Raw genomic sequence first — 21,118 nt, forward strand, 5'->3', positions numbered from 1 at the left:
ACACAAAGAAGGGTCCTCCGCAAAGCAGCCCAGAAATTCTGCACCAAATAACAAAAAGCATTTTGGGAAGAGAATCAGTAGTGCTTATGGAAACAGCCTTCATCACATTGTGAAAAAAAAAAACCAAAACTGCCAACACTCTAGTCTTGGGGCTAGAGAGTAGAATTACTGATACTTTCTTTTTATCCATTATTGTCATGCATGGAGGAACTAAATATTTAGTTCTTTTTCAGAACAGTAACCATTCCTTTTCTTTGGTTTTCCACCGGGCATCAGCCCTGCAGGTGCATTTGCCTTTCCCCTTTGTAAAGAATGATACAGCAAGCATGACTGATGAACTCCAAGAGGAAATATAAGCTCTGATGTGTGACAAAGCTATTGCAAATAAGATCAATTTCTGCTGTAAATATCAGCCATGTGACCCAATGTGAACACCTGAAATGTAGTTCTGTGTATCCTTCACAGGAAAATTCCCATATTTGTGAAATTGCATCTCTTAGTATTCAGATAAGCCAATCTAAATTTTTATTTAAAGACTCTGTGATCTTGCAGCTTAATCAAAAAGAGATTCTGTAAAAAAATATTATACCAATAAATTTCCTATCCTCTGAAACAGAAAACAGAGAAAGGTTCTCTCTCCTCATGGCTAAGTAAAAGACAGACATGAACAGGGAACAAGAATTCATGTCCCTCTGATTTGTGAGCTCCCTATAAAAAGAAATCTTACTCAATTTTCTCTCAGTTACAAGAATAATTAGCACTTTTGTATGCAAGCAAAAGGCAAGAAGTCCAAAGTGCTATTTCAGATAGTGCCCTCTGCATTTCCCATATGTTTCCTTTAAAAAAAATTGATTCTCTTGCTGAACTGCATCCCCAGAGTGTAGCTCTCCTGAGGTGTAAAGTCTGTCACTCCCTTCTCTCTGAAATATTTATTTGCACATCTTCATTGTTGGAGGGAGAATCCTAGGTGATGGTGCAGTGAGAGCTGCAGCTCCAGCACATCACACCTCACTGAATTCCAGACAGGAAATCACAGGGCTTTGCTCACTCAAACACAACCAGCCCAGTGCTCATGTAAGGGGAACCTGCTGGGCTCAGGCAGCAAAACACAGGCCACTGGAAAAGCCTCAAGAACTGAAAGCTCATGTAAAACAACAGAGAAAAACAGAGAACAGAGAAATATGGGATGCAGCTTATGGACACAGAGCTGTGGCTTATCTATGGTGATAGCAGCGTTGTTCAGAGGAACAGGAGAAGGTAGGTGAGAACAGGAGGAACAGGAGAAGCACACAAGGCTCAGAGGAAAACAAGGCAGAAGCAGCAGCAAAGGAGTGAAAGTAGAGCCTGCCATAGGAAATGGCAGCTGAACATGAAGATTAACATATATTTGTTTTCCTCATATTTCTTGCAGGAAATATGAGGAAAACAAACAGACAAGGCAGCTCCATGGGGACAGGGAAAGAAATGAGAGGAGTAAGGATAGACAAAACCCCAGACTGCCTGCAAGAAATCCCCTGACTGAAGGAGCAAATTCTGTTTGTTTAAAAGGGATATTCTCTCCTTTACAAATCCTTTAGCCTGTGCTCTTCCTTTGCAATACTGAGGGGTAAAGCCCTCACTGGCACTGGGGCTGGAGGTTTCCTGGGAGCAGAACAGGAGATCCATCGTGGCTCAAGGCACTTGTTCTGCTGAGCCCAGCAAGGGCTGCCAGCAGGGATCAAGGAGCAACAAGGTGATGGGGGAAGCTGAGAAAGAGAAAATTTCTTCCAGCCACCTCCTCCACACTGAAATCCTCAACTTTCCCTGGTTTCTAAAATATTACGGCACTGAAATATAACTGTGAGGGAGTCAGTGACTTTTTTAGCATTGAAAATGCTGGTAAGGACTGAAGAAAGAACTGGGCAAACTCTAAGATATGGCTCTCCATCACCTCAAACAAGGGGAAGCAAATACAAGCTGGAAAATCAGCCCTTCAGCTCCCAAGGATAGCAGAAGTGAGCTATTTATTTGCCACATGTTTGTACAGACTGTACTTATGGGCAATCAGCTGTTCAGAAGTCCCTCCAGGTTTGAAATGTATGAGATTTTAGGTGTCCCATTTTAAATTGTTTTCAATTTGATTACTGAAAGGTTGTTGAAGCTTCCAGCTGCCTCAGTGACAGCCAGGATTAGTCAGCACTGCTGAAAATAGGCTCCCCACTGCCTTGCAGCAGACACTCATAAACAAAATACCTGCAAAATCAGAGGCCCTTGAAACCTTTACACTTAAAGACAATTAGCTCAGGAAACCCAGACCTGGTTCTGGGCTACATCTGCAAAGCCCAGAGAGTCTGTTGAGTGCTACATCTGTATGAGCACTGAAACCTTTTGACAGAGGCTGTGTTCTTTCTCCAGATATCAGTGTTTTGAGACCTCACAGGTGCTGTGAGATGTGACTATTTACAACTGACATGGCAGCTGCAGATGACAGCTCTACAACTTGTGACTGCCCCCTGAAGCACTTGTTTACAGACTGGAACAGAAGCCTTGTCTGCAGACTGCAATCAAGGGAAGACTTCAATGTTTACTGTGAGCAACAAATTCTGAAACAATAAAATGAGCTCTTTTTCCTTCAAGAAAGGTGGAAAATTCAAAGGCAGGAAATTCAAAGCTGAAAAAAAAATAAAATGTAAAGAGAATGCTTAAAGCTAGTCTGCCATTCATTGCAACCTGTCAAGATTCCTGGTACTTGTAGTGCTTGTAGATATTTACAGAACATTAACCACAGAAATTTTGCTCTTGTGATATTTATCCTGGGCTCTAAATCTGAACAGGGAAACCTGCCATTAAACATCTGCAAATGGGGACAGTAAATTTTAAGCAAGTGCAACGCTTAGGGTGAAACACATAAGTGACTTGAAGTGGATGTGCCTGAAAACATTACAGCAATTTTTAAAATGTAAGGCCATGCAGCATTCAATCAGTTACAAACCCCAATTCTCATGCCCTCTATTCCCATTTAATGCCATGGCAATGAGAAACAGCAGCACTGTCTGGGGTCCAGTACAGTGTTGCAGCAGCTTCTCTCACTTTCTCTTTCACATTTTTGCTTCTCTGGCAGCATGCTGAGATGTCCACCTGCAGCCAAGCACCTGAGGAATGCTGCCTTCTGCAGTGGCACCCAGCCACCCACCTGGGCTGAGCGGGTAGATGTCGTTGTCGGCCCCGAAGAACAGATTGCGCGTCAGCTTGCGAGGATCGACCTTCTGAGGGGTGGACGAGGCCGGACAGAGGGAGAACCTGCGACGAAGGAAGTTCTCCTCCTTCATGGCATGAGCTGGGGGGGTTTTCTGAAAAAGAAAGATTGATTACAGTTAATTTCAAGACACAGGAAATCAAGGTTTTCACACCTTGATGGCTCCGCTGCTTCAGAGCCACCTAATCCCAGGCAGTGTGACAGATCTTTTTATAGAGTGCCAAAAGGCCATGCAGGGGAAAAAACCTAGATTAGTTTGAAGCTACAGTTACTCATTTGCTGACGTGTAGTATTTCTAAACTGTAGGGAAGCAGGACACTGCTCCTGAGTGAATCCAGGCAGTGTAACATCTTCCTCCCCACAAGAATCTAACAGGCTAACTCACTAGGTCCATTCAGTGCCCAGCATTCAGTACACAGTCCCTGAAACTCTTATTTTTTCTTTTTTTTTTTTTAAAGGCTTTTGAGCCTCATAAATGCAACTCCATTGGTGTCCGTGGAGTTACACCATCTCCACACAAATCATCATTAATCTGAGCTGTGTGGAGGAAGACCAGCTGCACTGGCTGCAGGGAACACCAAGAGATCACACCAGTCACTCCCACTCTTATCTCATACTGCAGCAAATATGATGATTTCAGTTTTTTAAAATGGCATTAAGATCAGCCTTGCAGTTTGATCAGTAAGATATTGCTGCTCTGTGAGGATAAAGACCAGCATTTGTGTCCCCAGAAGCCTCCTTGCATCCTGTACTGGTGGTACTTTGCTCTTTACCACCACTTGGCTAATGCATTAGACCATCCTGACTGGAATTGAAGGGTTTTTTATACCCATCTAACAAGCAGTTCTTTCTCACCCTTTACAAACAGATACTATGACTGTCTCCTACCCGAGTTACAGGCTTTATTCCTTCCCCACGTGCAGCCAGAGGCAGGGCTCTGGATAGCAGTAAGAAGTGTTAACCCAGCCTTTGGGTGGGCATGCCTCACCACAAGGTCTGCTGCTTTTCTGGTGGACAGTTACTGAGGTAAGGAAAACCCCTTAAGGATAGTACACATTTCCTGAAAAGCTTCTCCACATTTTCCCATCTCTTTTAGGTTACTGGGAAAACAAAGAATAAAAGGTTGCCCAGAGTCACAGTGCAGTTTTGAGGGGCAGGACCTACAGGCTCCTAAAGTGACCCTCATGGCACAGGAGGGATATAGGGCTGATAACAGGCTACAAGACCCTGCCCTGCCCTTCCTGTTCCCAGGACAACCCCTGTGCTTTTGCTCCCCAAATGCCCCAATTTCATGGGGAACCCTCAACAGCCTCTTGGAGCTCAGCCTTCACAGCCAAGACACCACATGAGGGAGTGTTATGAATATGTCCCAGAGTGAGGAACTCCCCTCCTGTGTTTTATCTGGGCTCTCTACCTCCACCTTCCCTGCCAATCCCCGTAGATGACAGGCCCAATGTTTCAGGTTTTGCAATTTTTAAACATTTATTTGCCCAGCAGGCTACATTAGCTTTATAAACTAGCTGCTGTGTAGAAGGCAAGAGAGAATCTGCTCCTTCTTTCCTGCAAGAGAAGGCCTTGGTGCCCAAGAGCTTTATTTGATGTAAACCAGGCTGGACTCCAGCAATGTGTATGGGTTACCAAAACCACTTTGAGTAGCAGGTCTTTCTGAACCCAGCTCACCATGGGACGTGTGAGACATCAGGCTCTATAACATCCAACAACAGGCTGATGGGGCTGCCCAAAAATGGGACTCCCCTGGGCATTGCAGCTGCCATTTGAAGGGGATGTGTGTTCCCTGTTGGGCCCGCATCACCTGCAGAGGATGGGACAAGGTCTGTGCAGTGATTGCCAAGAACCCTAAAGCCCTGTGTGCCAGCATGGCCCCCAGCATGAAGTGGTGTAAGACAGCACAGACTCAGCAGCAGAACTTCACTGCAGCCCCCTCACACAGCTCTGGGTGAAAGGCTTTCTGTTGGAGCTCCAGGAAACTCACACTGCCCGGGGCTGCCACGGGCCGAGCCTTGCCTGGCACCCCATGAGGGCCGTGCTGTGTGATGGCAGCCAGGGGAAAAGGGGTGGCTGCAGCTTTCCACTGCTGCTGCCCTGCCTCCTGTCAGCTCAATGGGTCAGGAAACTGCTCTGCAAACACATCCAGGCTCAAAAGGTCCCCAGGCTGCCACTGTGGCCAACGGCATCTCTGAGGCAGCAGGTAACATAGCTAACTTGGCAATGTAAATAAACCTCAGTTTGCTTACAAACTTCTGATTGCAAACAGCTGGGTGGGAAGAGATGCAAAACTTGACTGCTAATTTTAAAAAAAGAAAGGAGAGAGGGGAGGAAAACACAGCCAGCCATGTGTCTGAAAGCAAAGTATTTAAAAATAATCCAGGTCTAAATAGCTGGGTTTGGAATGCTGACAGTGAGCTATTTTTTGTCCTTGTTCCCAGAAAGGCAGTCTTAACTCTCTACCTCTAGAACTGCTCGTAAGTGGTTCAGAACAAAAGCAGATGAGTGAGTTTCCCCAGAAAGCAGGGACCAGGTGAGGCTGTGCCAATCATGCAGGAAGGTGTTCAGAAATCCCAGGCCCACCCAGTGGAAGCAGGCTGGAGGACAGGTTACAAACATAAAACATCCATCCATCAGCTCTTACACCCTGACAGGGCAACAGAAAGGCTGTGCCCATCATCATTTGTCAGCAATACCACAAGCTCTGTCCATGAAGAACTGCCAGCCAGCTCACACTGACGTCAGCAGCAAAACCCCAAAACACAATTTTTTTTCAACTGTTGCTCAATTTACTATGCAGAGAGACCAACACACTGATGTTGTGCCCACTTACTATTTCACACTATTTAACCACAGGATAATTGTCAGAGTTGCTGTGCTGATGCTCTCTCATTTCCACTGCTATTTAAGCCACCAGCTTGATAGCAGAAAAAAATCTGGATGCCTTGTTCAACTGGGAACAGCTAGTAACAAAGGACAGATAGTTTTCTCAGTTCTGGCTCTTCTCTTACATGTCTTCATATGAACTTGTGGCAGCAGCTCATCTCTTTCTGACCACACAGGTCAATTTGAGTAAGTTTCTCTTAACTGGTGCTTTTTAGCAGAAGACCCCCAGTGACAGAAGCTCCCTGAGATGCCGGTCACACACACACAACCATGCAACACACCATGCCACCACCATGGTGTTTTCTGGCTTGCTTTTCAAAGACATCTTATAAGATATATTTGACTCTCATCCAGACAGGCTCTTATGTAGCACAAAATCACAAAACCAGACTTTTTTCTGTTGCATTTTGGGTTTTCTTAATACATCAGACACTTTTCTCCTTGTCTGGAGAAAATATAGTATGCATTATTAAGATTCTACAATAAACCTAAAATATTTATTTTGGTTTCCAAAAGACATCACTGTGTGTGTCTGCATCTGTATCTACCCTGTTTTATCCTCCCTCCCTATCCCTTTAGTACCATTTGAAAATTTCACAGAACTCCAGCAGATATTAGAAAACTTGATAATATTAGTTTTTTAAAAGTTGTATCTTAAAAGATCATGGCTAAAGAAAGGAGGGAAACTGTAAAGCTGTCCTCTGAACCCAGCTATTACCAAATATCAGTGAATCCAACATAAGCCACAAATCCGTAAGAAACTGAGGCCTCATTAACTCACTTAGAGAACTACTTCTTTTATCTGTCCATAAAGGTCTGACTGCTCAAGCTGGCTTCAAATAACATAAAGCTCACGAGAGCTGTAAGGGAAGATGAACAATAGATGCGAGGGACAATTTTCCAAAGGGGTGTAACGGGAAGGTGGGAGTTGTGTTCATGGCTTTTCACAAGAGGACTCTTTAGACATGCAAATAATCCAGAAAACATATAAAAATTCAGTGCTGATGAAGTATCTGGTAAGAAATAAGCAACAATAGAAGATGGGCTTCTAGAGATGAGTGATTAGAGCCTCAGATCTTTCACGGTTGATTTGAAGACAACACTGCTGCTCTGAAACCCAAATCTACTTCTAAATCAGTATTTTGGAGATTGCTTCAGGATATGGCAAGATGCTTCAGGGAAACCAGTTCTGTGGGGGCTCAGGGAATAGAGAGAAGGTAAAGATCAAAATTAGGCCAGAACTGTAGAAGGCCAAAAATTGCCATTCTGTTGCCAAGCCACTTATGTAACACAAGGCAAGAAATGTCACCCACTGCTACAGCATTCCCTCCCAATTCCAGCAGATGAGAGGAAGAATTGTCCTAGAACGACAACATGTCCTAATTTGAAGATGCCAACTAGTGCAGAATCCCTACACTCACTTAGGAAAATAATTCCATAATGAAAAACCTTCATTCTAGCTCCTGCATTAATTTACCTGCTTGTTAGTCTTGGTAGATTAAAGTGCCCTGCAGTTTGCAGATCTGCTCATTTCTGTCCTTCCATCCTGTGCTCTTGATCATAAAAATGAAGGAAAGGTGGTACAGAGAGTATTGACAGAGCCACTAAACACAGTCCTTTTCAGGATTGCTCCTTTTGTGTTGACAGCTCTCTAAGAAGTAATGGGCTATTAAATATGAGCTGTTCACCAGAGCTTAAAAAGGAATAAATAATTCAGCAGGAAGAAATAAATTTCTTACTAACCCTGTCTTTGAGACCTCTTTATCTTTTAAAAATGCAAAATACAGCAGAAGAGAAGTCTATGGCAAACCCCCATGAAGCACAGGACAAATGAAAGTCATGAACTTAACAGGGTGCAACAGCACAATGGGACTTTCCATCCCAGGTGGCTTCAGCAACAGCCAACGAAGAGCAATGGGGCAAGAATAAAAGTTACTTTATCAGCAAACCTCGTGGCTGCTATTAAAGCAAATGGGAAATGCCAGTGCTCTCCTCTTCTGGGACTGGACCCATTTTGGATGAAGGCAGTGATTACAACACCTAAAGATGGTCACTGTTGGTGCAGAGATGCCTTTCACACAAACCTGTTCTGCATCCTGTGCCTTTTGTGCTTGCTGGGAAGATAGTGGAAGCTTTTAGCATCAGGCTTGAAACTTCTGAGAAAGGAATTTTCCTGGCTCCTTCTTTAAAATTTCAAAGTTCCTGATATATAATTACCACACAGCTAAACACTGTGCAGATATTACGTTGTCTGTACCCTCTGCAAACTTGTGGGTAGGTTGGTTTGCTTACTCTCATTTCCAGTATTTTAAAATAGATTGGAAATATGTACTTCTCTATAAATAGTTAATTAGGGGTTTTATGTAGTCAAGAAGGCTGTGCCAGTTAGAGGGGGCTCTTAATTTATTCAAAGCTTGTTTCCAACAACCTTCTCTTTATCTGGTCACTAAGTATTTCCCAGAAATTAAATTAAATCGTATTTTGTATTCAAAACAGTCATTCACTCCAAAACCTGCATCAATAGGGAAAATTAGATCTAAAGATAATGACATTTCCTGATCCAATTAACCCCGAGGAGGTAAAAATTTCATGAATGAAATGAGAAGGAAAATTGTTAGCAGATACATATCTAATGATTACAGTTGTAAGTATTAATAAGGAAAAAGCAGCAGCACAGATCCTCAATAAGGGTAAATTATTAGTTCAGTGGTGTGCTGGTGATTTACAACAGCAGAAGAACCACAATCAATTCAGGAAGTCTGTGAAATCTGTTTTTGAAAGCTATTCCCAAAAATGCCTATTAATAAGATAGATAATTGGACCACCACCCCCCTAGTAGCAGTTAAACAAAACCCGATACAGTGCAAAGTGACTGTGCAGGCAATGTTTTTCTCTGCCTAATTCATGTTTGTTGATTAGAGAAATGGTAAAACACACATTTTGCAGCTGACACTGAATGTTTTGGGCTCTTGGGCTCTTAGTTGGAACCTGAAGCAATGGAGCTTCAGAGCAGATGTCAGCTATTCTCTATTCCCTTAATTATTTAGGGTCAGCTATTTCTCTGTGGTGCAGGCAAGAGCACCTTTCCTCACCAGTGGTACTGAAGGAGTGCTCTGATTTTATGCATTGCCATATCCTCTGCTGCATGCCACACTACTCAGCTGGACAATCAGGCCAGGCTGGAAAATCAAGTAAGGTGGGTTGTTGAAGACACCCGTCTGCAACCAAGGGATGGGCTTTGTTAAGATTATATGCAATAGATTTCTCTCAGCTGCTTTGGCAAGCCCAGGAGCATGGGTAGTTTGTCCCTACAATCCATCTCAAAGCTCACATGTTCTGCAGAGTCCTTAGAGCTGCCTCCCTTGTGCTGTTTCTGAGGAAGTTGCCTGCCACAGCCACCCCAGCAATGTGCCCTTGCCTTCTCTAAGAACAGAAGAACAACAACTTCTTTCTATCACTCCCTGCCTTTTCCTGCACTGGGCAGTGAAATTCACATAGTAATCAGGAGAGAGAACTATTTCCTCCCTTAATTCTCTGTAAGACGTCTTGATTAATGTTTCCTTTGTATACACCAGAACATTTCCAGCTTCAGGCACACCAGCAGCACTCAGAGGCATAATCTTCTTACAGCTAATCTCTCTCTACCGTGAGCATTATGTACAAAGGCTACAAACAGAACAACTGCAGGCAAAACCAGGCCCTGAATGCCTACACTGAGAAAAAAACATCCCAGGTTGTTCCTCTGGGAATCCCTATCTAACACAGGACTTGGAAACTTCAAGGTAGGGTCACAGGGCAGAACATTTTTATTTGACATGTAGGAAAACTTCAGAATTATCTCTGGTTTGGAAAAATATCTGTGAGCAAACACCAGCCCATCACTAAAGCCACATTGTGTTGGGGAAAGGGATCACTGCAACCTCATGGCTTTGAAAAGGGCACTGCAATAAGCACTCCTACACAACCCTTGTGTGGTTTGCTTCTTTCTCAAAACAGCTGCAACTGACTCAGTAAGTATTGCACTGGCTATTTCCTCCAGCTAAGAATATCGAGTGGGTTGCTGAAATGAATGCTTAATGATTTTTACATCTACCTCCTCTGCCCTTTAAACTGTAAATTGATTGTTATGCAAAGGCTATTAATTTAACAAAGCATATTAAATTTCCCACTAGCACTGAGGAGCTTCTCCTGACATAGCATTTCACTGGTCTTTCCCCTTGTTAACTGCATAGATCATACCTCACTTGCTGTAATTACAACTACTACATCAACATTAATTATTTCCTTGGTAATGGCAGGTGCATGCAGAATTGAAGGTCTAGCCCACACTACCAGAAAGATGAGTCTCCAGCACTAAGTGAAAAACAGGAGTGAGAACCTTTCCTGCAGATCTCTTTATCTCACTTTATTTTCAGTAAATCATACTTTGCATAATCTCCTTTAGCCCCCAGTTCCTGAATGCATCTCAACTCAATATAGCTCATGCAAAGGCATTCTCTTGAAGCACCAATCTATGCAGGAAGGTGAGGCGCTTGCTTGGAATCCTCTTCAGCCCTTTAATCCCACGTTCTGATATTTTCAACTGAAGAGATAAATCACACCTGTTAAGTATATACCAAGCACCTTATCCATCTTACTGAACTTTTATTTAAAGCTTACCATTATTTGTTACTGATATCTCTCATCAGCATTCTTCTAAGCAGGAAAAGAAAGTTAAAACCCAGATTAGCAAAGACTCCTCACGAAAATATAATGTACAACCAAGCACATGTGCAGCATATAGGAAGAAATGTGCAATCACAAATCACAACTCATCTCCTGATGCAGTTTTCATAACAACTAGCCAAGAAATAAATTCCAGTAAGGATCCAATTTGGGAAAAACTCAGGAAACCAGATCTCTGCCTCTAAATTTCGGTTCACCTTGAAACACTACCATTCATCTTTAATTGAAAGTTTCACAGAGGTGACACAAAGCATTCCCACCTGCTTTCAGCAGTGAACTGAGGAGGCTCTTAGAGATAAGTTAACACAAAATCAAGGTGTAAGCATAACTTGGGCACACACACACAAACCACCCTTGAGCTAGACAGCTGGAGTAGGGCTAACAATGTGGGCTACAAGGAAGGCATACAAGGCAGGCTAGAAATGGTATCTGAGAAATCAAACAAGCACCACATGGCCAATTCATTCTGAAATCTCTGCTGGTGCCTGCTGCTCGTTCAAGCTTGTTCAGGTAAGCAGATATAAGGCACCACCACACCTCACTAGCAGTACAGATGATCCTTGAATCCCTGCTGCTTGTGCTGGAAGTGTGGGCACATTTCCTGGGCAGCACACAGTGGTTTTGGCACTGCTAAACCACAATGTCCAAGTCAAAAGGCAAAATTCCCTTTGACTTCCATGGACATGAGGCTCAGACACAGAGACATGGTATAAGACACTAAAAAACAGTGCTGAAAGCTTTGTACTAGTTAAGGAAATAAACACTCACTTATTAAATTCAATATAAATAATATTAGGCCAAAGATGAAGATACTGGACATATAACTCAAAAGCAGATTTGAAGTGCTCTGCTTCCTTTTTGTTGCAGTTATTGATCTCCTCAGCTCATCTACCAGTGACAGTTTTCATTTGAGGCCTGCTGTGAACACATCTCCAAGCCCAGGCATTTCAGGGAGCAAGTCTCTGAGTCCCATGAACAGAATTAATGAATTACAGAATGGTGAACCACTTCCACCTCTGACACATTGAGCTTTCCAGTAATTATCCATAACTCAAACAGTACATGTTGCTTGAGGAATGGCTGTCCCACATCCTGCCATGCCCTGAAGTTTTCATGTGTGCTGTTAGTGATACCCTCCAAGAACCTCCCACACAATCCTTTTAAACTGTAGCTGTTCTAAGAGAATGGCTTCTAAGAACCCTTTATTTCTAGAGCTACCTCAGGGGTAAGAGAGCTCAGGCTGTGGTAAGGGCCACCCTGATGGATTCACCACAACAGGCTTTGGGAAGAGGGAGCTCAGTCCCACATGGGACCCTGCCATCCCCACTCCTGCAGGGGCTGACAGGATTTGGGATAAACTCAGGGCAGTGAGATACGGTACACAGAAACACAAATAAGGCAGTAACTTAGTTGCTTTAGCTAAAGCTATTGGAAATTTAAAGCCATGAAAAAACCACTTTGGTTTGGACAGGGGCACAGTTACATCATTTGCAAGCAGGCCACATCTTCAAGGTCAAAAATATCAATGCCCTGATATTTTTCTTTGAAAAGAACATATTAAAGAGCATCATTACGGCCTCATCCTGCTAAATCACATAATGAGAACATATTCCCTTTTAATGGAAGTATCCTACTTTTAATGACATTTCTAAAAACCCAGATGACTGCAAGCCTCACTGATGGCTTTCTATGATATCCACATCAACTTTTACACAATTAAGTCTCGAAAAGATTGTGCCTTGGGGCTACATTCCCACCATACAACTGCTAGGAAATACCAAGTTAATTTGAAGACCTGCTTTCATGCTTGAGAGGGTCCCTCTGATATTATTCCCTTGTTTGTGAAATACTGCCCCCATGTAACAAAGTAATCCACAATCAATTTCTACGTCAAGTCTGTTGAGCCATTCCCAGACTTGGGCTCCCAGCAGTAAGGCAAGGGTAATGGCAGGAAAGGATGTTTACTGACCATCTTACAAGGCAGAAAACAAGTGCTGTTCAATACCACAAAGATTCAGTTCCAGATTATGCCATGAGCATCCACTGTCCCAAGGAATTTTAGATTAGAAGTGTATTTCTACCTTGAAATCTTGTATGAGCACAAATTATATCTCCACCCAATGGCTCTAACCCCAAGCCTACTAGATTATAGCTGACCTGGCTCACCCACTTCTGCAGAACAGGTAAATGATGGGGAAATGACCACATCCTGTAGGGCTCTAATCATGCTGAATTTTCCACTCCTCTATTTTCTTGTTTCTCCTATCAGATTCAGACAGGATCTGTAAATCTCAGGGGCCTTCATAAGGAGGGCTGAATAAACATGACCAAATAAATTTTAAGGAAGTGGATCTATTTTTGAAGAGATCTTTATATGCCCCTGTTCAGCTTCTCTGACTTTTGGGCATGGTAATATATCAAGATATGTTGTACAGTGCTTTAAATTTAGAATCCATCTATACTTCCTCTGCCATAGCCACTGTACCTGAAATTCTTCAGGAAATTAATATACTGAGTATCTTTGCATAAACCTCACTATTTCTCAGAAATGAGAACATCCAGCTCTTTCTTCAACAATAGTTAAAAGTCAGTACTGCAGTTATTTTGGTCCTTGATTTTTAATTAAAAATCTCTGCAGGAGGAGGGGAACTAGACAACTCACAAAGAGTGTGCAGGGTGGGATTTATGCTGTGTTAAATGAGCCCAAAGGACTCAAACCGTGCAAGGGCTGATTGAGCATGCATGATGAAACCCACTCTCAGCCTCAGCTCACAGGATGAAAACCCTCCTGTGCCTACTCCAGTCTCTCCTTCTCTCCCAGTTTACCTCACACAGTGAAAACAGGCAGACAGGATAACTCTTTGCATTGTGGCTTTCCTTCAGTTCAGCCAGAGGAAGTTTTAGGCACACAGGTAGATGAGCACCCATGTCATACATATGTAACTGTGTATTTGCCTCTGCCCATCTCCTTCTACCTGTTCAACTAAAATTATCCCAGTGACTACTTATTTTTGCCAGTGACTACTCTGCTACTCATACAATTGTCCCACTACCAGGTGCAGCATGCTGGACATAAGCAAGACTGAAACTGAGTTATCAGCCATAAACTAAAGCCCTGGAGAATCAGGACTCCCAGGCTGGTGGGCAGCAAACCTAACAATACAACTCTTGATACCAGACAACAAATCTGAAAGCTGTGGAATTCAGGAATAGGACTTCTCATCACTTTAAAGCTAACCTATACTGACATCAGCTTTTTTGTCACTGAATGGAGAGATCCAGGCAAAAAAATCGGAACTGAAACAATAGTATAGCTTGGCTACAAAGCCTCCTGGCTATAAGCACTGGCAACTGGAAATACAAGGGAGGTCAAAATCAGCTCTGCCTGGGGAGGGTAAGGGAAGCCCTCACCACACAACACAACACCAAGACAAGGATGTCCATGCCACAGGGGAGGGAGGAGAGCTCAAAGGAGGTATGGAGAACAAGGGGCACCTGCAGACCCTGCTTCTAGAGATTTATGGATCACACTGACCTTCAATAGCTCCATGCCAAAAGCACAAATGTGGCTTTAAGCAAACATAAATCCCTGCCTCCCACACAAATGTGAGCTGAGGTCTGACCCAAAAGGAAGATCAGGTCCTCAGTGTCCAGACTGGCCTTGTCTGAAAGGAAGCCAAACACAATGCAGCTAGTTCACAGCGTTTTCTTTATCACAGTGCTAAGAGCAGCTATACAATGCTTTCCAACAAAGGACACAGCAATTTATCACAGAGACAGGAGTTAGCAGGAAACACTTCCATTATCTCTGCTATGGAAAGGAAGTGACAAAGGGAATGGCTAAAAGATGACAGACAGTTTTTATGAGGCCAGACTTCAGGCCCTCTCAGGGCTGACCAGCTCTTCTTTTCCATACCAGGAAAAAAGGGATAGGCTTCAGCTTTGTGGGTCTCATACAACAGGAGGGAGCTACCACACTGTTTTCTCAACACAAACAAACCAAAATGAATGAAAATATCTGTGCTCTATCAGATCCTCTGCTGTGTAAATCAGGGAAGTTTTGTGGCCTCCTTAGCAGGGAGATGCTGATTGACAGTAGGCAGTGCATAGCTGAGCATCCAACTGGTAGAACAGAGGCAATCTCAGAGATCTGCAGTGCTGTAAAGAGAGCACAGAGGACAGCAAGAACCCATGATGCTTCCTGGCAACTCTTTGGTTTGTATTAGAAAAGCAGGCTTCAAAGTGGTGGCTGCCTACAAGCTCCAAACACAGAAGAATTTATAAACAAAAGAGCCCAGATGGGAAAGATTTGAAAAGTTTGGGAGGGCAACAGGGGAAAGAATAAACAAATATCTCTTAAATGAAGTAAGGAAGCACTTAAAATGGCAGAAGGCTAGATGGTCTATGCAGACTTTGTGGTGCCTCTAAAAGGTACAAAATCTTTAACATCCCATGGCTGTGCACATGTACCAAATTCCCCTACAGGGCACAAACACAGGCTGCTATTACCAACTGCCAGTAACAAACACTATTGCTCAGCCATTAGCAATCAGAGGCACAGCAACTCACAGTGTTAGGAGCTGTACAAACACATAACAAGTAATTGTCTCTGCCTCAAAAAGCATATTGGGTTTCTATCATCTCAAGCAGCACTTGGACCCAAATGTATTTGCTAAACAGCATCAGACCACAGCAGCTAATGTCTGAGTGAAGCAGAGAAAACTAAAGAGCATAACATTTTAATGTCTTCTCCTTGATCAGGTCAGCTCATTCAGTGCCTTTCGCAGCAAAACTAATCTTCTCCTCATCTTTAGAGAAACGTGTAAACACAGATATTAACAGCTTCACTCCTCAGACAGCAGTGATGAGACCGCTGTAAGGACAACTGGGCCTTTTATAATTAACAATTTCCTATCTGCTTAAAAGTGGAGGCAAGCAGATTAATAAAAGGGACCTTTCCAAAACTGCTCAGCAGTCGATTCTGCAGACTCATGTGGGAGTGGGGCCAAGCTGAGACTGCCTCTGTCTGTCAGTCTCACAAACTGTCCTGACTGCAAACCATGCTGCCAAGAGATGCAGGCAAGGACCTGTCTGATGTCTCTGCCTCTCCTTCCAGGACTGCCAATGTTGCTGGACTCTAAGGTGGAAGATCAGCTGTTTGACAGCTTGCAGTTCCCACCCGATGCAAACAGAACAGACACAACCCATGAGTGTCAGCTCAGGGAAAGAAATAATGTACCCCAGCAAAAGGACTCCCACAGATCACCTTCCTCCTAGAAAGAGGCAGCAAAGACCAGGGCAAGCTGGACATTCAGCTGGATCACAACCCAGCTGCAGATTTGCTTAAGGTCAGCTGCTTGCTCTTGACGACCATAGAGCAGTTTTATTGCCTGCTGCCTGTCTGTGCCACCCCAGCTGCAGCCCCAGCTTGCAGGCAGAGACCCAGCCTGCTCGTGGGAGTCACCTCTGCCACCATCACTGCAGTCATGGGGAGTCAGTGAGCTCAGGGAAAAAACAGCAAAGGAGATTTGCACCTTGCTCTGCAGAACAAGCCCCTTGCAGTTTGCAAAGCTGCTCCCAAAGCAGTGCTCAGTCTGGAGGTAATGAAGTTGAGAAACGCAGCATGGAAATGACACTCACAGCAAGCAAAGGTGGGAATTAAATGAGACAGAGGTGACACTAACTCATAGGAGGAAACTATTAGGTTCTGTGAAAATTTACTTCCCTCAACAACCTGTCAAGATAACTGTGCCAACAAGCAGCACAACAAAGCATGTTCCTTCTAACAAACCTCTGCAGTTCCCTAATGGCACCAGCTTCTCCCCCCTCCATCAATTCCTTTATATCACTATCACCTTGAAATAACTTAAAATACCTTAAAATAACCTCTTACCTTGCAGAAGAAAAGGAGCCTCCCCTGCTTATTTTCTCTTGTAGAAGAGAACCTAAAAGCTTTAGTTAGGTCCCATGTTTCCAGACAGCTGCCATCAGTCATCTACAATTAAGACAGTTCTGGCCCAAAAAAACACTTCAGCTGGTGGCACTGCCTTCCCAAAAAGCTCTGAATAGAAAGTGATTTCTATACCAAATGTACTTCTCCTTTGCCTGCAAACACCAAAAGTCTTCCCTACACATTCCTTGCTACACGTACTGATCATCTAGATTAACCCCACTGATAAACCATGATGTTTAGGATTATAGTGTCTGACTGGAATTTTTCAAAGTTTCACTATGTACTGTTGGTCTCTAGACTGCCCTGCCCTACTGATGACTGAGGTAGATGACCACAGATAAGTGTTTCACACCCACCAGGCACTCCCATTTCCCTGCTGCAAGAGGATTTTCAGGAACCATTTTTGTGACATTGCTAAAATATCTCTCTATTTCCCTGACAGCTCAAAGGCACCTCTAAGCAAGCATTACTGGAATTTACATCTCTGCCATTACATTGCCAATTGGCTGCACATAAAAGCAATGGTCAGTAATCACTCTGAAAGTGAATAAAATCTTTGGTACTTTATTTATAAATAAACAATAACCACGACTCACATGACTCACAGTCGTGACTTTATAGCCAACACACTGGCCAATTCTTAGTTTCTTAACTGTGAATACATAATGGCAGTAACACCAAGTCTTTCCACTGTACCTCTGGTCACAAAGACAAGATTATGAATACACAGCACATTCAACACTTCTTGTCAAAGAGTTATTGAAGCAGTCTGCAGACCAAGACTTGTTCTATACATGATTTTGTACCAGTTTTTCCTTGTTAAATTACAAGTATTATTTGCTGCTATATTTCTGATGATACAACAAAAGTGTGGATGTAATCAGAGCCAAAAAAGTGCTTTATACTGGAAGAGCTGGTTCTTCTTTCCCACAGGGGAACAAGCCACACTGGTATAAGCATGTTCATACTGGCATAGCTGAATTCACACTAGGGGAGGGTTGTATCAATATTACAGAACAGCAGTTAAAAAGCAGTGCAAGTTGTTTACATAGGCAAGACCTAATTTTGAGAGGATTTGCTCCTGATCTTGAAAACACTGGAAAAACTCCTAACTCTACACGCCATCTAGACACAGAGGAGGACTGGGCTGATCATGGGTTTAGCTGAATAAAACACACCACAAATCAATGCAGATTGCTGGACAGTAATAATAATAGCAACAAAAACTTACAGAGGGGGCACACTTTCATGTGGGCTCTCACTAATAAAGCCAGCTACATCTACCCTTTATGCAGGTGAGAAGGTACCCAAGCTGTTTAGCAGCAGAGGGCAGTAAAATGGCCAACCTTATTGTATCAGTCCAAATTTCTTGAAATGTCAACTGATGAAGCAAATCACAGGATGCCACTGCCACAGCTGCTGCTATCAGAATTCAAGCCTCAAGGGAGCTGAGTGTCCGTGTGGTTTTGAGCAGACAGGCAGAAATGCAAATAGGGCGTTCAGATACTTTCAAATCCATCAGATACAATCCCTGCCAGTCAAAGGTTCCCAAAGCATAAGGCTATAAATGTTCAGAAGAATACACTGCAATTGCTTAAGACTGGCCAGCCTCTGAGGCATGGGATGGAAACAAAGAAGAGGAGACTGAAAGGAGGGGAATAAGAGCTGAGGGGAGAAGAGGAGGTCAGGTAAAAAAAAGAGAGACTGAAAGGCATAAAGAAAGAGCCTACACAAAGGGAGGATTTTAGAGAGTGCTAAGAAAGTAGGAAGGTTGGGATCAGTCTTGGGGAAGGGGAAAAGGACACTCACCGCAGCGCTCGCAGCCTCAGAGGGCAGTCACTCCTCTCTCCCACACGACACCTGCATTCAGAGCCACCATCCCTTCCTTCCCCAGCTCCTCACCGCCTGCTACATGCTCCCAGGGCTTTCTGACCCCTCCTGGCCGCGGCTCAGCTCCAGGCTGCAGATCAGCACGGGAGCCACAGCAGACACCGGCACGCGGAGCCTCTGCTCCAGGGGCACATGGCTCTCAAACACACCTCCCACACGCCGCCAGCACCCTGCCTGCGAGCCCGGCGCTCGCCCGAAAACCAGGGCGGCTCTCTAACCACGGCCACTGTGGAGGAAAATCCCGGGGAGAAGCACGACGTGATTCAGCCCAGCGATATGTCCAAAGAAAGCCTTAAACAATAGCCCGGAGCGGGTGTGATCTGCCACTGTTTGGCAGGGGAAGTTCAAGCTGCAATGCCCATCCACAATAATTAATTGTCAGCACTGTTAACAGTTTCGCTGCTGATCAAAGCAGCTGGGCAGCACCGGGAGAATTACAGCCAGTTGCTGTCACTTATCAAAGCACGGCAGCAATAAACAATCTGCAACTCTGTGACAGATCTATTCCTGTCCTGCATAATCTCTCACTCTCATTCTGTTCCTTTTTAGTGGCTTCTTAGCCCACAGAATCCCTGTGCAATCAAAAGCAAAAAAACCCCCCCAAACCGAAAGAAAACAACCCTCTCCAATTCACTCCTTTCTGAAATGAAACTGAAAGGAATAAAGTAAATCCTTGCAACTGAGGAATCACCCAGTGCCCTCTGCACAGGACTCAGATACAAACGAGTTTGACAAACATTTCTCAGTTGATGCAGCAGAGCAGTAAAAGCATATTTTTTTAAGCTGTACAGAACCTAAACCTGCCATGCAGAAGCAGGTTTGCCAAGCACTGGTGCAGACTTCAGGTACACTAGCACAGTATTACTGCTTTAGATTTAAAAACAGTCCAATGGATGTTGCTAGTTACAGTATCCCATGGCAATTGTACAAATATTTCAGTAGGCGAGCATTTGTAATTACAGCCCTGAATCACTCTGCATCTGGAAAATATCCACATTTTTTCCTTCGTGGGTTTTCCCGATACTGCTAAATTAAGAGACAAACACAGAACACACACCTCAGCCAAAGCTCGCCCCCAAGGCTATCTGTGTTGCTGTTGTTCTCTCCAGCATGTGCTCTTCCCTGGTCCTTATCATGAAGAAGGAGTTTGCAAAAATATCTTTATCTGCTGCTGTCACCCACTGCAGTGTATCAGTCAGTATCGTTTTGTACAGTTTTACACTGACTTCAGAGAATTAGAATCATGCAATGGCTTGGGTTGGAAGGTACCCAAAAGATCATCTTCTGCTGAACCCATAGATACACCTTCCTCTAGATCAGGCTGCTTAGAGCCCCATCCAGCTTGGCCATGAACACTTCCAGGGATGGAGCATCCACAGCTTCTCTGGGCAACCTGTTCCTCTGCTTTATCATCCTCACAACAAAGATTTTCTTTCTAATGTCTGATCTAAATCTGCCCTCTTTCAGTTTAAAACCATTTTCACTTGTCCCATCACTATCTGCCCATGTAAAAAGTTGCTCTCCCTCTTTTTTATAACTCCATTTAAGTACTAGAAGGCCACAACAAAGTCTCCCTGGAGCCTTCTCTTCTCCAGGCTTAACAACTCCAGCTCTTTCAGCCCATCCTCACAGGAGAGGTGGTCAATGCCTCTGACCATGCTCATGGCTCTCCTTTGGACTCTTTCCAACAGATCCACCTATTTCTTGTGTTGAGGGCCCCAGAGCTGGATGCAGCACTCCAGGTGGGGTCTCATGAGAGAAGAGGGGCAGGATCTCCTCCCTTGACACCAGCTCTCCTTCTCCTTTATTGGAGGGGAGATGGTACAGCCTCTTTAGCCTTTATTTTCTGACCACTGTACTTGAAGAATCCCTCCTAGTTTTCTTCACATCCCTTGCCAAGTCCCATTTTATCCGTGCCTTACCTTTCCTGATCCCACCCCAACATTATCCCTGTACATTCAGTCATCTGACCCTGGTTCCACTAGCTGTACATTTTCTTCTTGCTCATAAGCTTGAGAGGAAGGTCCCTGCTCAGCCATGCTGGTTTCTGGCCTGCCTTACTTGATTTCTTACACATTGAGAGGGAGAGGTCATGTGCTCTAAGAAAAGTGGCCTTAAAGAGTTGCCAGCTCTGGTCAGCTAAGGACAGGATTTGGGATAAACTCAGGGTAGTGAGTTTCCCAGGGAATCTCATCCACTGATTCTTTAAACAGCTGGAAGTTTACTGTTTTAAAGTTCAGGGTCCTGACTTCGTTCTTTGTCACACCCATGTTTCTTGAGATCCCAAACCCAGCCAGGGCATGCTCACTACAGCCCAGGCTGCCTCCAATCTTAACCCCTGTAACCATGAACCCCTGTTCATTTGCATTGGTGAGCACCGGGTCTGTGTAACACTTGGATCTGAAATTTACCCTTGATGCACT

General features: G+C 43.9%; 1 protein-coding gene across 7 annotated transcripts in view; it reads right to left on the reverse strand.

Annotated features, from left to right (window-relative positions):
• OSBPL5 (oxysterol binding protein like 5) overlaps positions 1-21,118 on the reverse strand; it is a 172,922-nt gene that overhangs the window by 57,429 nt on the left and 94,375 nt on the right. For 6 of the 7 annotated variants that reach the window (XM_058025711.1, XM_058025712.1, XM_058025713.1 and 3 more), the window contains exon 2: positions 3,173-3,329. In XM_058025711.1, the coding sequence (XP_057881694.1) occupies positions 3,173-3,329 (157 nt within the window). Of the gene's footprint in view, positions 1-3,172; positions 3,330-18,614; positions 18,687-21,118 lie in introns of those variants that run through there. The other variant, XM_058025714.1, reaches the window with a different exon arrangement.

The sequence above is a fragment of the Melospiza georgiana genome, chromosome 6 (assembly GCF_028018845.1).
Source record: "Melospiza georgiana isolate bMelGeo1 chromosome 6, bMelGeo1.pri, whole genome shotgun sequence".
Classification (NCBI taxonomy): domain Eukaryota; kingdom Metazoa; phylum Chordata; class Aves; order Passeriformes; family Passerellidae; genus Melospiza; species Melospiza georgiana.